Consider the following 17,268-nt stretch of genomic DNA (forward strand, 5'->3'; position numbering starts at 1 on the left):
CTGGGGGTCCCAGGGACATTTTGGGGGTTTCAGGGACATTTTGGGGTGTTGGGGGGACATTCTGGGGGTCCCAGGGACATTTTGGGGACACTTTGGGGCTCTTAGGGACATTTTGGGGACATTCTGGGGGGTCTTGGGGACATTTTGGGGACATTCTGGGGGTCCCAGGGACATTTTGGGGGTCTTGGGGACATTTTTGGGGGGATTTTGAGGGTCCCGGAGACATTTTGGGGACATTTTGGGGGAATTTCGGGGTCTTCAGGGACATTTTGGGGATCCTGGGGACAATTTGGGGACGTTTTGGGGACACCTTGAGGGGATTTGGGGAGAATTTTGGGGGTCCCAGGAAGAATTTGGAGGATTCTGAGATCACTTTGGGGGTCCCAAGGACATTTTGGGGACATTTTGGGGGGGTTTTGGGACAATTTAGGGACATTTTGGGGTTTTAGGGACATTTTGGGGTCCCCATCCCATCTCCCCCCAGGAAATTCCAATTCCAGAAAAATTTGGGCTCAATTTGAAGAAAAATCCCCCCAAAATTCCCAAATTTTTGGGGAATTCCCATCAATTTTGGGGGTGAAAAAAAGGAGATTTTAGTTAAACCAAAAATCAGGGATTTATTTAAAATTCCAGCTCGGAATTCCAAAGAATCCCTGGATTTTTTGGGGGAAATTTTTTAGGGAAAAAAATGATGAAAATCACAGGGTTGGAACATTAAATTCTGCTAAAAAAGGGAAATTTTGGGGGGTAAAAAAAATTCAGGAATTTCTCCCCGAAAATCCCCCTTGGAATGGAAATTCCCAAATCCTCCCTGGGAATGAAAAAAATAAAAATTAAAGGCAAAAAATTCCAATTTTTGGGAAAAAAAATCTTCTCTAAAATTGAGGAATTTTGGGGAAAAAATGAAAAAATCGTCAGGAATTTTTCCAAACTTCCAACTTTTTATTTTTCCCATTTTTGGGGCTTTATTTCGCTATAAATTGCCTCAAATCCCAGCAGGGAATTCCTCAGGAATGGGAAAATTCGGAAATTTTTCCTCTTTTGTGGCTTCTTCATCCTGGAAAAGGAGAAAAAAAAATCAGGAATGGGAGAAAAAATTTCAATTTTAATGAATTTTCCAAGAATTCTCCCCAAAATTCCAATTCCAGTTGGAAATTCTGGAAAAATCCAAATTTTGGATGGAATCCTCACCTGGAATTCTCAGGGCTCTTGCGAGGTTTTTTCCTCCTCCTTTTCCGGGGTTTTTTCCTCTTTTTCTGGAATTTTTTCCGGATTTTTTTCCTCCTTTTCCTCCTCAGTTTGGTTTTTGGGGGAATCCCAAATTCCTGGGAGTTGGGGGAATTTTCCTCGGAGTTTTTGGATTTTCTTGGAATTTTGGGGATTTTCCTGGGGATTTTCTTGGGAATTTTCGGGATTTTCCTGGGAATTTTCCTGGGGATTTTGGGAATTTTCCTGGGGATTTTCAGGATTTTCTGGGGGATTTTTGGGATTTTCCTGGGGGTTTTCCTGGGAATTTTGGGGATTTTCTTGGGGTTTTCCTGTGAATTTTGGGGATTTTCAGGATTTTCGGGCTCCTCCAGGAATGGGGGCACCAGGAGGGGCCCGGGGGCCGTGAGGAATTCCTGGGCTTTGGCGCCGTCCGGGGAAATTTGGGAATTTTCCGGGGATTTTTCCGGAATTTCCGCGGCTTTGGGGCCGTCCTGGGGCTCCTCCGTGAAGGGATCTTCACCCTGCAGGGGGAAAATTGGGGGGAAATTGGGAATTTTGGGGGAAAAAAATGAAAATTAGTGAAAATCAGGGATGAAATCAGGGAAATTTGGGGGAAAAATCTATGGAAAATTGGGGGAAAAACAACGGAAATTTGAGGGAAATGGGGGTAAAAAAGGGAAAATTGGGAAGAAAACCATTGAAATTGGGGAGGAAAAACAGGGGAATTTGGGGGAAAATGGGGGGAAAAAAGGGAAAATTGGGAGGAAAACCATTGAAATTGGGGAGGAAAAACAGGGGAATTTGGGGGAAAATGGGGGGAAAAAAGGGAAAATTGGGAGGAAAAAATAATGGAAATTTGGGGGGGAACAAGGGAAATTGGGGGGAAAAATATTGAAAATTTGGGGAAAAAAAGGGGAAATTGGGGGAAAAACCATGGAAATCTGGGGGGAAAAGGGGAAAATTGGGGGGAAAATCGTGGAAAATTGGGAATTTTGAGGGAAAAAAATGAAAATTAGCGAAAATCAGGGAGGAAATCAGGGAAATTTGGGGAAAAATCTATGGAAAATTGGGGAAAAACAGTGGAAATTTGAGGGAAATGGGGGTAAAAAAGGGAAAATTGGGAAGAAAACCATTGAAATTGGGGAGGAAAAACAGGGGGATCTGGGGGAAAATGGGGGGAAAAAAGGGAAAATTGGGAGGAAAAAATAATGGAAATTTGGGGGGGAGCAAGGAAATTGGGGGGGAAAATATTGAAAATTTGGGGAAAAAAGGGAGAAAATTGGGGGAAAAACCATGGAAATCTGGGGGGAAAAGGGGAAAATTGGGGGGGAAATCGTGGAAAATTGGGAATTTTGGGGGAAATGGGGAATTTTGGGGGAAAAAATGAAAATTAGCGAAAATCAGGGAGGAAATCAGGGAAATTTGGGGGGGAAATCTATGGAAAATTGGGGGAAAAACAGTGGAAATTTGGGGGAAAATGGGGGTAAAAAAGGGAAAATCGGGAGGAAAACCATTGAAATTGGGGGGGAAAAACAGGGGAATTTGGGGGAAAATGGGGGGAAAAAAGGGAAAATTGGGAGGAAAAAATAATGGAAATTTGGGGGGGAGCAAGGGAAATTGGGGGGGAAAATATTGAAAATTTGGGGAAAAAAGGGGAAAATTGGGGAAAAAAACATTGAAATCTGGGGGAAAAGGGGAAAAAAAAGGGGATTTGGGGGAAAAATGGGGGGAGAAAACATTGAAATTTGGGGGGGAAGCAGGGAAATTTGGAAGAAAAAACCCGGAAAATAGGGGAGAAACAGAGAAAACTGGCGGGGAAAAAACATTGAAAAATGGGGGAAAACCCATTGAAAATTGGGAAAAAAATATGGAAAATTGAGGGGAGGAAAACCCCATTGAAAATTTGGGGAAAAAGGGAAAATCGGGGTGAAAAAAATGGGAAATTTGAGTGAAACCAGGGGAAATTGAGGGAGAAAATGAAAAATTGGGGAATACTGGGAATAAATGGGATACTGGGAATTACTGGGATACTGGGAATTGCTGGTGTGGGATAATGGGAATTATTGGAAAAGTGGGAATTACGGCTGGAAAGGGATTATTGGGAATTACTGGTGTGGGATGATGGGAATTACTGGGAATTATTGGGAATTACTGGTGTGGGAATGGGAATTATTGGGAATTATTGGGAATTACTGGTGGAAAGGGATTATTGGGAATTACTGGTGTGGGATGATGGGAATTACTGGGAATTATTGGGAATTACTGGTGTGGGATAATGGGAATTACTGGGAATTATTGGGAATTACTGGTGTGGGATAATGGGAATTACTGGAATTACTGGGAATTACTGGTGTGGGATGATGGGAATTACTGGGAATTATTGGGAATTACTGGTGTGGGATAATGGGAATTGCTGGGAATTATTGGGAATTACTGGTGTGGGATAATGGGAATTGCTGGGAATTATTGGGAATTACTGGTGTGGGATAGTGGGAATTACTGGGAAATATTGGGATAAGAGGAATTTCTGGGATAGTGGGATTAGCTGGGAAAATGGGAAAACTGGGAATTACTGAGAATAACTGGGAATATGGGAATGATCCCATCCCACACTGGGATATGGGAATGATCCAAACTGGGAAAATGGGAAGGATCCCAAATTGGGATAATAGGAACGATCCCAAACTGGGATACTGGGAACGATTCCATCCCAAACTGGGAAAATGGGAACGATCCCAAACTGGGAAAATGGGAACGATCCCAAACTGGGATAATGGGAACGATCCCATCCCACACTGGGGTAATGGGAACGATCCCAAACTGGGAAAATGGGAATGATCCCATCCCAAACTGGGATACTGGGAACGATCCCATCCCAAACTGGGATAACGGGAATGATCCCATCCCAAACTGGGATAACGGGAACGATCCCATCCCAAACTGGGATAACGGGAATGATCCCATCCCAAACTGGGATAATGGGAACGATCCCAAACTGGGATAATGGGAACGATCCCATCCCAAACTGGGATACTGGGAACGATCCCAAACTGGGATAGTGGGATTGATCCCATCCCAAACTGGGATAATGGGAACGATCCCATCCCAAACTGGGATCCTGCTCTGGGATCCGGGAACGATCCCATCCCACACAGTCAGTTCCAGGCCCAATGTCCCTGCTGTTCCTGGCATCCAAAATCCCATTTTTTGGGACCCAAAATCCCATTTTTTGGGATCAAAATTCCCATTTTTTGGGAATTTCCAAATCCTTTTTCCTTGGACTCCAAAGTCTCTTTTTCCCAGGATCCAAATCCCATTTTCGGGATCCAAATCCCGTTTTCCCTGTGATCCAACGTACCTTCTTTTCCTGCCATCCAGTGTCCTTCATCCGGAATCCAGCGTTCCTCTTCTTGGGATCCAAATCCCTTTTTTGGGATCCAAAATCCCTTCTTTTCCCAGGATGGAATCCCATTTTCCCTGGGATCCAGGTCCCTTTTTCCCAGGATCCAAATCCCATTTTTCCCCGGGATCCAAAGTCCCTTTTTTTAGGGATCCAAATCCCATTTTTCCTGGGATCCAGGTCCCTTTTCCCAGCTTTCACGGTTCTTTTTCTTGGGATCCAAATCCCATTTTCCCCCGGACCCGAGCTCCGTCTTCCAGGATCCAAATCCCATTTTTCCCTGGGATCCAGCGTCCCTGTGCCCAGGATTTGGGGTCTCTTCTCAGGATCCAAATCCCGTTTTCCCCAGGACTCCAGGTCCGTATTCTCAGGATCCTAATTTCTTTCTTCTTGGACACAAAAGTCCCTTTTTTTGGGATCCAAATCCCATTTTTTCCTGGGACCTAAATCCCATTTTCCCCTGGACCTGAGCTCCGTCTTCCCGGGATCCAAATTCCCATTTTTTCCCTGGGATCCAGCGTCCCTTTGCCCAGGATTTGGGGTCACTTCTCCTGGGATCCAGCATCCCTCTTCGTGGGATCCAAAATCCCATTTTTCCCAGGACTCCAGGTCCGTATTCCCGGGATCCAAACTTCTTTCTCCTTGGACTCCAAAGTCCCTTTTTTTGGGATCCAAATCCCATTTCTTTTGGGGTCCAAATCCCATTTTTCCTGGGATCCAAATCCCATTTTTCCCCCGGACTCAAGGTCCTTTTCCTCCCAGGGCTCCAGGTCCCTTTTCCCAGCATTCCAGGTCCTTTTTCTGGGATCCAAATCCCATTTTGCCGGGATCCAAGGTCCCTTTTCCCAGGATCCAAAATCCTTTTTCCTTGGACTCCAAAGTCTCTTTTTCCCAGGATCCAAATCCCATTTTTGGGATCCAAATCCCGTTTTCCCTGTGATCCAACGTACCTTCTTTTCCTGCCATCCAGTGTCCTTCATCCCGGAATCCAACGCTCCTCTTCTTGGGATCCAAACTCCTTTTCCCAGGATCCAAAGTCCCTTTTTTTGGGATCCAAAATCCCATTTTCCCCAGGACTCCAGGTCCATCCTCCCAGGATCCAAAGTCCTTTTTCCTCGGACTCAAATCCCATTTTTTTGGGATCCAGATCCCAATTTTCCCCCAGGACTCAGCGTCCTTTCTCTCCCAGGGCTCCAGGTCCTTTTTCCCAGGATCCAAAGTCCTTTTTCTCGGGATGCAAAATCCCATTTTTCCCTGGACTCCAGGTCCTTTTTCCCAGGATCCAAAGTCCTTTTTCTCGGGATGCAAAATCCCATTTTTCCCTGGACTCCAGGTCCTTTTTCCCAGGATCCAAAGTCCTTTTTCTCGGGATGCAAAATCCCTTTTTTTCCCTGGGTTCCAAAGTCCCTCTTCATGGGATCCCAATCCCATTTCTCCCAGAATCCAGAGTCCCTTTTCTTTGGGATCAAAATCCCATTTTTCCCTGGACTCCAGGTCCTTTTTCCCAGGATCCAAAGTCCTTTTTTTTGGGATCCAGTGTCCTTTTTTTGGGATTCAAATCCATTTTTTCCCAGGACTCAGCGTCCTTTCTCTCCCAGAGCTCCAGGTCCTTTTTTCCTGGATTTAAGGTCCTTTTTCTTGGGATCCCAAATCCCATTTTTCCCTGGACTCCAGGTCCTTTTTCTTGGGATCCAAATCCCATTTTTCCTGGGATCCACCATCCCTCTTCTCGGGATCCAGATCCCATTTTTTGGGGTCCAAACCCCCTTTTTCCCCTGGACCCAAGGTCCATCTTCCTGGCATCCAAACTCCTTTTTTTTGGGATCCAACGTCCCTCCTCTTCCTGGGATCCAAATCCCGTTTTTGGGATCCACGGTCCCTTTATCCCAAGATCCAAGTTCGATCTCTTGGGATCCACAATCCCATTTTCCCCAGGTCCACCTTCCCAGCATCCAAATCCCATTTTTCCTGGGATCCAGGTCCCTTTTCCCAGGATTCACGGTCCTTTTTCTGGGATCCAAATCCCATTTTTTCCTGGGATCCAAAGTCCTTTTTTTGGGATGCACCATCCATCCCTTTTCTTGGGATCCAAATCCCATTTTTCCCAGGACCCAAGGTTCGTCTTCCCGGGATCCAAAATCCCATTTTTCCTTGGACTCCAAAGTCCCTTTCTTTGGGATCCAGATCCCATTTTCCCCTGGACCCGAGCTCCGTCTTCCCGGGATCCAAAATCCCATTTTTCCTGGGATCCAGGTCCCTTTTTCCCAGCATTCACGGTCCTTTTTCTGGGATCCAAAATCCCATTTTTCCCTGGGATCCAGCGTCCCTTTTCCAAGATTTGGGGTCTCTTCTCGGGATTCAAATCCCATTTTCTCAGGATCCAAAGTCCTTTTCCCTTGCACTCCAAAGTCCCTTTTTTGGGATCCAAATCCCATTTTCCCAGGACTCCAGGCCCATTTTCCCAGGATCCAAATCCTTTTCCTTCGGATGCAAAATCCCTTCTTTTCCTGGCATCCAGCATCCCTTCCTTTGGGATCCAACTCCCATTTTTCCCAGGATCCAAACCCCATTTTTGGGATCCAAACCCCATTTTTGGGATCCAAAATCCCATTTTTGGGATCCAAACCCCATTTTTGGGATCCAAAATCCCATTTTTGGGATCCAAACCCCATTTTTGGGATCCAAACCCCATTTTTGGGATCCAAAATCCCATTTTCCCCAGGACTCCAGGTCCGCCTTCCCGGGCTCCAGAATCCCATTTTCCCCGGGATCCAGCGTCCCTTTTCCCCGGGATTTTCAGGGTCTCCTCCTGGGATCCAAAATCCATTTTTTTTCTCCTGGGACCCAGCGTCCTTTCCCCTGGGATCCAACTCCCATTTTTCCCGGGACCCGAGGTCCCTTTTCCCCTGCTCCGTCTTCGTGGGATCCAGCGTCCCTTCTTTGAGGATCCAAACTCCTTTCCTCGGGGTCCCAATCCCTTTTTTTGGGATCCAAATCCCTTTTTTTCCTGGGATCTAATCCCATTTTTAGGGACTCAAATCCCATTTTTCCCTGGACTCCAGGTCCGTCTTCCCAGGATCCAAAATCCATTTTCCCTGGACTCCAAAGTCCCTTTTTTTGGGATCCAAATCCCTTTTTTTTTTCCTGGGATCCAAATCCCTCTTCTTGGGATCCAAATCCCTTTTTTCCCTGGGATCCAAATTCCCATTTTTTGGGATCCAAAAATCCCATTTTTCCCAGGACTCCAGGTCCATCTTCCCGGGATCCAAATCCCATTTTTCCGGCTGCAAATCCCAATTTTTGGGATGCAAAATTCCCATTTTTCCCTGGACTCCAGGTCCATCTTCCCATGATCCACAGTCCATTTCTTTGAATGCAAAATCCCATTTTTTTGGGATCCAAATTCCCATTTTTCTGGGATCTAAATCCCATTTTTTGGGATCAAAATTCCCATTTTTCCCTGGACCCGAGGTCCATCTTCCCAGGATCCAAATTCCCAATTATCAGGATCCACATTCCCAGTTTTTTGGGGATCCAAATTCCCGTTTTTCTGGGATTGAAATCCCATTTTTTTGGGATCAAAATTCCCATTTTTCCCTGGACTCCAGGTCCACCTTCCCGTGATCCAAAGTCCATTTTTTTGGATGCAAAAATCCCATTTTTTGGGATCAAAATTCCCATTTTTCTGGGATCTAAATCCCATTTTTTGGGATCAAAATTCCCATTTTTCCCTGGACCCGAGGTCCATCTTCCTGGGATCCACAATCCCGATATTTTGGGATCCAAATCCCATTTTTCCACCTGCAACTCCCATTTTCCCAGAGCCAGAGGCACAGGCACCGTTTTTTTCCCATTTTTTCCCTTTTTTTTCCCCTTTTTTTTCCCATTTTTCCAACTTTTCCCAGCCTGGGTTGACCCCAAACTTTTGGGACGGGGGAGGAAATTTTGGGATTTTTGGGATCTCGGAGCTTCTGCCGCCGGAATTGCCGGGAATCCTCCGGAGGCGCCTCCGATGCCGCGGCCGATCCTGCCCGGAACCTTCCGGAAAACTCCGGAATTCCCGGCCCAGCCCCCAATTCTGCCCTTCCCGAGGGGAAAAAATTCAAATTTTGGGGCATTTTGGGGGAATTTTAGGGGGGGTTTGGAGTCCTGGGTTGGGGTTTGGGGCTGGTGCTGCCCCAAAATTCTCAAAATTTCCAAATATTCACAAAATTCCCAAAATTCCTCAATGCGTTCAGGGGGGGGAATTTTGGTTTTAATGGTGAAGAGGTGAGGGAAAAAAATGGGAAAAATTTGGGAAAAAATTGGGGAAAAAAATCCCCAAAAATGGGGAAAAAATTCCCCCCCAAAAATGGGAAAAATTCCCCCAAAAAAATGGGAAAAAATTCTCCAAAAAATTGGGAAAAAATTCCCCTCAAAAAATTGGGAAAAATTCCCCCAAAAAATTGGGAAAAAATTCCCCCAAAAATTGGGGAAAAATTCCCCCCAAAAATGGGAAAAATTCCCCCCAAAAATTGGGGAAAAATTCCCCAAAATTGGGGAAAATTCCCCAAAATATTGGGGAAAAAAATCCACCCAAAACTTGGGAAAAAATTCCCCCCAAAAGCCCCAAAGTGGCAAAATCACTGGAAAAAGGAGGAAAAAAGGAAAAGGGGTGGAAAAAACAGGAAAAAAAGGGGAAATTCCGGATTTTTTTGGGATTGGGCTCTGGGGATGCTGAAATCCAAAAGAGGGGAAAAAATTGGGACAAAAATTCCCAAATCTGCCAAAAGCACAGAAAAAAAAAACATTAAAAAACCCCAAAAATGGGACAAAAAACACCAAAAAAAAGGGAAAATGTGGAATTTTGGGGGAAATTTTTTGGGAGGATTTTGGGGGATTTTTTTTATTTTTTGATATTTTTTGGGGGGAAACTTGGAGAGTTCTTGGGGGGAGGTTTGAGGTTTTTTGGGGATTTTTGCAGGAATTTTTTTGAGATTTTGGGAGTTTTTTGGGAATTTTTGAGGGATTTTTGGAGGGGGTTTTCGTGGGATTTTTTTTTATGTTTTGGGAATTTTTGTGGGACTTCTGTGGGATTTTTTAGAGATTTTTTCTTGGATTTTTTGTAGATTTTGAGGATTTTTTGTGACATTTTTGGGGACATTTTTTTTTTCATTTTTGTGGAAATTTTTTTTCCAAAATTTTTGTGGAAATTTTTTTATATTTTGGGAGGATATTTTTGGGGATTTTTTAAGGGAGTTCTGGGGAATTTTCTGGGCGATTTTTGGGGGTTTTTTTTGGATTTTCTGGGCAACTTCGGGCGGGGTTTTGTGTAAACTTATTTTGAGGATTTTTTGGGGGATATATTTTGGATTTTTTTTTAATTTATGGGAATTTTTGGGGGTTTTTTTGTTTTTTGGGGGATTTGGTTTTTTTTTTTTTGGAGGGAATTTTGTGGGGAATTTTTTGGGAATTTTCTTCGGACATTTTTGGTTTTTTGTGGGATTTTTATGGATTTTTTGGGGGGATTTTGGGGATATAATTTTGATTTTTTGGGGGAGTTTTCTGGGAATTTCTGGGGGATTTTGGGGAATTTTTGTGGGATGTTTTGAAAATTTCTTTTTGTTTTGGGGGGATTTTTGTGGTTTTTTTTTTTAATTTTTGGGGAATTTTTTTAATTTTTTGGGGAAAAATTTTGGGGATTTTTTTTCTGTGAATTTTTAGGATTTTTTTGGGGGAAAATTTTGTGGGATTTTTTGACATTTTTCGGGTATATTTTTGGTTTTTTGGCGATTTTTGGGCGGGATATTTGTGGAGATTTTTCGGGGGGAATTTTTTGGGATTTTTTGTGGGAATTTTGGGGGATTTTTATTTTTTTGTCTTTGGGGAAGTTTTGCGGAATTTGGAAGGAATTTTCGGGGAGGATTTTTTCTTTTATTCTTTTTTGTGAATTTTTGGGATTTTTTGGAATCTTTTTGGGATTTTTTTTGTGGGAGTTTTGGGGGATCTTTTGGGGATTTTTTTTGACGTTTTTGGGGATATAATTTTGATTTTTTTGAGCGATTTTTGGGGATATTTCTTGGAATTTTTGGGGGATTTTTGTGGAATTTTTGGGGGATTTTTTTGAATTTTTGTGGGATTTTTGTGGGATTTTTTTGGGAAGGAGTCCCAGGCACAGAGAATTCCCGAGGCTCAGGAATTCCCGGTTTCCCCGGGTTTACCTGCAGGTATTTCTCCAGCATCCTGACGATGTGTTTGTTGTTCAGGACGCTCTTGGCCACGTGCAGACTCGTCTTCTTGAACTGCTCCGCTGCCAGCTGGAAAAATGGGAAAAATCCCGGAATTCCGAGAATTCCAGAGGGAAAAATTGGGATAAATCCTGGAATTCCGGCAATGCCAGAGGGAAAAATTGGGAAAAATCCCAGAATTCCAGAGGGAAAAATTGGGATAAATCCCGGAATTCCGGCAATGCCAGAAGGAAAAGTTGGGAAAAATCCCGGAATTCCGAGATTTCCAGAGGGAAAAATTGGGATGAATCCCAGAAATCTGGGAATTCCAGAGGGAAAAACTGGGATAAATCCCAGAATTCTGCAGGGATTTGGGGAAAAAAATCCTGGAATTCCAGGAATTCCAGAGGGAAAAACTGGGATAAATCCCGGAATTCTGGGAATTCCAGAGGGAAAAACTGGGGTAAATCCTGGAATTCTGGGAATTCCAGAGGGAAAAATTGGGATAAATCCCCGAATTCTGGGAATTCCAGAGGGGTTTGAGGAAAAAAATCCTGGAATTCTGGGAATTCTGAGAATTCCAGAGGAGTTTGCGGGACTGGAAATGGGCATAAATCCCAGAATTCTGGGAATTCCAGAAGGATTTTGAGGGAAAAATCCTGGAATTCCAGAGGAGTTCAGGGGAAAAATTGGGAAAAATCCCCGAATTGCAGAGGGGCTCAAGGAAATATTTGGGAAAACCCCGGAATTCTGGGAATTCCAGAGGGATAAATTGGGATAAATCCCAGAATTCCAGATTGGGATTGGGATAAATCCCTGGGATAAATCCCTGGATTCCGAGGGGTTTGGGGGCGCTGGGGGTTCAAAGAGGGCTGGGAATGGGGGAAAATTCCCGGAATTGCTGTGGTTGTGCTAAATCCGGGATAAATCTGATCTAAACCTGGGTTAAAGCCGGGTTAAAGCCGGGTTAAAGCCGGGTTAAAGCCGGTTAAAGCCGGGTTAAAGCTGGGTTAAACCCGGGTTAAACCCGGGTTAAAGCTGGGTTAAAGCTGGGTTAAAGCTGGGTTAAAGCTGGGTTAAAGCTGGGTTAAAGCCGGGTTAAACCCGGGTTAAAGCCGGGTTAAAGCTGGGTTAAAGCCGGGTTAAAGCCGGGTTAAAGCTGGGTTAAACCCGGGTTAAACCCGGGTTAAAGCTGGGTTAAAGCTGGGTTAAAGCCGGGTTAAAGCCGGGTTAAAGCCGGGTTAAAGCCGGGTTAAAGCCGGGTTAAAGCTGGGTTAAACCCGGGTTAAAGCCGGGTTAAAGCCGGGTTAAAGCCGGGTTAAAGCCGGGTTAAAGCCGGGTTAAAGCCGGGTTAAAGCTGGGTTAAAGCCGGGTTAAAGCCGGGTTAAAGCCGGGTTAAAGCCGGGTTAAAGCTGGGTTAAACCCGGGTTAAAGCCGGGTTAAAGCCGGGTTAAAGCTGGGTTAAAGCCGGGTTAAAGCTGGGTTAAAGCCGGGTTAAAGCCGGGTTAAAGCTGGGTTAAACCCGGGTTAAACCCGGGTTAAAGCTGGGTTAAACCCGGGTTAAACCTGACCCCCAGATCCTCACCCTGTGGCTGTGGTTGTGCTCAATCCAATATAAATCCCGGATAAATCTGACATAAATCCAATCCAAACCCAGCCTAACCCTGGGTTAAGCCCGGCCTAACCCGGGCTCTCAGCCTGCAGCTGTGGTTGAGCTAAATCCGATACAAATCCAGGACAAATCTGATCTAAATCCAGGACAAATCCTATACAAATCCAGGACAAATCCTATACAAATCCAGGACAAATCCCATCTAAATCCAGGGCAAATCTGATCTAAATCCAGGACAAATCCTATACAAATCCAGGACAAATCTGATCTAAATCCAGGACAAATCCTATACAAATCCAGGACAAATCCCATCTAAATCCAGGGCAAATCTGATCTAAATCCAGGACAAATCCTATACAAATCCAGGACAAATCTGATCTAAATCCAGGCTAAACCCAGCCTAAAGATGGAGCTCTCACCCTGGGGCTGGGGCTGTGCTAAACCCAGGACGAATCCCATCTAACCCCAGTTTAACCCAGTTTAACCCCAGTTTCTCCCAGTTTATCCCAGTTTCTCTCTCACCCTGCGGCTGCGGTTGTGCTCTGCGGATCTCAGGTGCCGCTGCAGGAGGTGTCCCTGGGATAAACCCATCTAACCCCAGTCTAACCCAGCCTAACCCCAGTCTAACCCAGTCTAACCCCAGTCTAACCCCAGTTTAACCCAGTCTAACCCAGTCTAACCCCAGTCTAACCCCAGTTTAACCCAGTTTAACCCCAGTTTAACCCAGTTTAACCCAGTTTAACCCAGTTTATCCCAGTTTCTCACCCTGCGGCTGCGGTTGTGCTCTGCGGATCTCAGGTGCCGCTGCAGGAGGTGTCCCTGGGATAAACCCATCTAACCCCAGTCTAACCCCAGTCTAACCCCAGTCTAACCCCAGTCTAACCCAGTTTATCCCCAGTTTATCCCAGTGTCTCACCCTGCGGCTGCGGTTGTGCTCGGCGGATCTCAGGTGCCGCTGCAGGAGGTGTGCCTGGGATAAACCCATCTAACCCCAGTCTAACCCAGTCTAACCCCAGTTTAACCCCAGTTTAACCCAGTTTAACCCCAGTTTAACCCAGTTTAACCCCAGTCTAACCACAGTTTAACCCAGTTTAACCCACTCTAACCCAGTTTAACCCAGTTTAACCCCAGTTTAACCCAGTTTCTCACCCTGCGGCTGCGGTTGTGCTCTGCGGATCTCAGGTGCCGCTGCAGGAGGTGTCCCTGGGATAAACCCATCTAACCCCAGTCTAACCCCAGTCTAACCCCAGTTTAAGCCCAGTTTAACCCAGTTTAACCCAGTTTATCCCCAGTTTATCCCAGTTTCTCTCTCACCCTGTGGCTGCGGTTGTGCTCTGCGGATCTCAGGTGCCTCTGCAGGAGGTGTCCCTGGGATAAACCCATCTAACCCCAGTTTAACCCAGTTTAACCCCAGTCTAACCCCAGTCTAACCCCAGTCTAACCCAGTTTAACCCAGTCTAACCCAGTATAACCCAGTCTAACCCCAGTTTAACCCAGTCTAACCCCAGTTTAACCCAGTTTATCCCAGTTTCTCTCTCACCCTGCGGCTGCGGTTGTGCTCTGCGGATCTCAGGTGCCGCTGCAGGAGGTGTCCCTGGGATAAACCCATCTAACCCCAGTTTAACCCAGTCTAACCCCAGTCTAACCCCAGTTTAACCCAGTCTAACCCCAGTTTATCCCAGTTTAACCCCAGTCTAACCCCAGTTTAACCCAGTTTAACCCCAGTTTATCCCAGTGTAACCCAGTTTCTCACCCTGCGGCTGCGGTTGTGCTCTGCGGATCTCAGGTGCCGCTGCAGGAGGTGTCCCTGGGATAAACCCATCTCACCCCAGTTTAACCCAGTCTAACCCCAGTTTAACCCAGTTTAACCCAGTCTAACCCAGTTTAACCCAGTTTAACCCAGTCTAACCCCAGTTTAACCCAGTCTAACCCCAGTTTAACCCAGTCTAACCCCAGTCTAACCCCAGTTTAACCCAGTTTAACCCCAGTTTAACCCAGTCTAACCCCAGTCTAACCCCAGTTTAACCCAGTTTAACCCAGTTTAACCCAGTTTATCCCAGTTTCTCTCTCACCCTGCGGCTGCGGTTGTGCTCTGCGGATCTCAGGTGCCTCTGCAGGAGGTGTCCCTCGGATAAACCCATCTAACCCCAGTTTAACCCAGTTTAACCCAGTCTAACCCCAGTCTAACCCCAGTCTAACCCCAGTCTAACCCCAGTTTCACCCAGTTTAACCCCAGTTTAACCCAGTTTATCCCAGTTTCTCACCCTGCGGCTGCGGTTGTGCTCGGCAGACCGGAGGTGCCTCTGCAGGAGGTGTCCCTGGGATAAACCCATCTAACCCCAGTCTAACCCCAGTCTAACCCAGTCTAACCCCGGTCTAACCCCAGTTTAACCCAGTTTTACCCCAGTTTAACCCAGTTTTACCCCAGTTTAACCCAGTTTTACCCCAGTTTATCCCAGTTTATCCCAGTTTCTCTCTCACCCTGCGGCTGCGGTTGTGCTCTGCGGATCTCAGGTGCCGCTGCAGGAGGTGTCCCTGGGATAAACCCATCTAACCCCAGTTTAACCCAGTCTAACCCCAGTCTAACCCAGTCTAACCCCAGTCTAACCCACTCTAACCCCAGTTTAACCCCAGTCTAACCCAGTTTAACCCAGTTTATCCCAGTTTCTCTCTCACCCTGCGGCTGCGGTTGTGCTCTGTGGATCTCAGGTGCCTCTGCAGGAGGTGTCCCTGGGATAAACCCATCTAACCCCAGTTTAACCCAGTCTAACCCCAGTTTAACCCAGTTTAACCCAGTCTAACCCAGTTTATCCCAGTTTCTCTCTCACCCTGCGGCTGCGGTTGTGCTCTGCGGATCTCAGGTGCCGCTGCAGGAGGTGTCCCTGGGATAAACCCATCTAACCCCAGTCTAACCCAGTCTAACCCAGTCTAACCCCAGTCTAACCCCAGTTTAACCCAGTTTAACCCCAGTTTATCCCAGTTTATCCCAGTTTCTCACCCTGCGGCTGCGGTTGTGCTCGGCAGACCGGAGGTGCCGCTGCAGGAGGTGTCCCTGCGCCGGGATCAGCATGTCGCACGCCAGGCAGTGCGCCGCCTCGATCCGCTTGAAGAAATGCTCCTGGCCGATGCCTGAGCGCAGAACGTTCCGGAAAATTCCACAAAAAAACTCCCAAAATTTCCCCCCAAAATTCCCAGAAAATTCCCAAAACGTTTCCCAAAATTTCCCCCCAAAATTCCCAGGAAGTTCCCAAAAAATTCCACAAAACTTAAAAAAAAAATTCCCCCCCCCGCCCAAAATTCCTAGAAAGTTCCCCAAAAATTTCCCCCCAAAACTTGCCAGAAAATTCCCAAAAAAATCCCCAGAAAATTCCGCAAAATTGCCCGCAAAATTTCCAGAAAGCTCCCAAAACATTTCCAAAAATTCTCCCAAAAAATTCCCAGAAACTTTTCCCCATAAGTTCCCCAAAATTCCCCAAAATCTCCTCCAAAATTCCCCCCAAAAATTCTCCAAAAAAAATCCCAAACAAATAAATAAATTCCTCAAAAGACTCTCAAAATTTCCCAGAAAATTCCCTAAAATTGCCAGAAAATTTCCCCCCAAAACTGTCAGAAAGTTTCCAAAAAATTCCCAGAAAGTTTTCCCCAATAGTTCCCCAAAATTCCCAGAAATTTTCAAAAAATTTCCCAGAAATATTCTCCAGAACCCCCCTCAAAATTCTCCTAAAAATTCCTGGAAAATTGTCCCAAAATATTCCCAGAAAATTCCCTAAAAATTCCCTAAAACTCTCAGAAAATATCCCTGAAAATTCCCCAGACATTTTTTTGTTAAGTTCTCCCCAAAATTCTCCAGAAATTAAAAAAAAAATCCCCCCTAAAAATTCCCAGAACATTCCCCAAAAATTCCAAAAAGTTGCCCCAAAAATTCCAAGAAAATTCTCCCAAAAAATCTCCCCCAAAAAATTCCAAAAATTCCCAAGAAATTGCCAAAACGTTTCCCAAAGAATTTCCTGAAAATTCCCCAAAATTCCTAAATAATCCCTAAAAATTCCTAAAAAAATTCCCCAAAACTTCCCAAAAATTCCCAAAAATTATTAGATAATCCCTAAAAATTCCCCAAAAATTCCCCAAAAAATTCCCAAAAAATTCCTAAAAAATTTCCCAAAAAAAATTCTCCCCAAAATTTCCCAAAATTGCCAAACGCGCACCCTTGAAGGGGTCGGCTCGGGGTTTGTTCCCCTCCTTCTCCGTCAGCTCCTGGCGGCGCCGCTCGATTTTCCTGTTCCTGTTCACGATGTACTCCTGGAAAATGGGGAGAAAACATGGGAAAATGGGAAAATGTGGAATAAAAATGGGAAAATTGGGAAAATCTGGGGAGAAAACAGGGAAAAATGGGGATAAAAATGGCAAAAATGGGAATAAAACATCAATTTTCCTGTTCCTGTTCACGATGTACTCCTGGAAAATGGGAAAATATGGAATAAAAATGGGGATAAAACATGGAAAAATGGGAAAATATGGAACAAAAATGGGAAATTTGGGGATAAAAGAGGGAAAAATGGGAATAAAAATGGCAAAAATTGGAATAAAACATCGATTTTCCTGTTCCTGTTCACGATGTACTCCTGGAAAATGGGATAAAACATGGAAAAATGGAAAAATATGGAATAAAAATGGGAAACACGGGAAAATCTGGGGAGAAAACAGGGAAAATGGGAAAATTAGGAATAAAAATGGAAATTTGGGGATAAAACAGGGAAAAATGGGGAGAAAAATGGCAAAAATGGGAATAAAACATCGATTTTCCTGTTCCTGTTCACGATGTACTCCTGGAAAATGGGAAA

At 45.1% G+C, this 17,268-nt stretch overlaps 1 protein-coding gene across 1 annotated transcript; it reads right to left on the reverse strand.

Moving 5' to 3' along the window:
* Positions 1–921: 921 nt before the first annotated feature.
* Positions 922–16,748, reverse strand: LOC134433663 (uncharacterized). The gene is made up of 5 exons (XM_063182431.1): positions 16,633–16,748; positions 15,426–15,556; positions 10,810–10,905; positions 1,192–1,730; positions 922–1,057 (listed from the first exon to the last, which is right to left on the reverse strand). The coding sequence occupies exons 2-5, from the start codon at positions 15,495–15,497 to the stop codon at positions 943–945; spliced, it is 822 nt and encodes a 273-aa protein (XP_063038501.1). The 5' UTR covers positions 15,498–15,556; positions 16,633–16,748; the 3' UTR covers positions 922–942.
* Between the last annotated feature and the right edge of the window lie 520 nt (positions 16,749–17,268).

The sequence above is a fragment of the Melospiza melodia genome, unplaced genomic scaffold (genome assembly GCF_035770615.1).
Source record: "Melospiza melodia melodia isolate bMelMel2 unplaced genomic scaffold, bMelMel2.pri scaffold_231, whole genome shotgun sequence".
Classification (NCBI taxonomy): Eukaryota; Metazoa; Chordata; class Aves; order Passeriformes; family Passerellidae; genus Melospiza; species Melospiza melodia.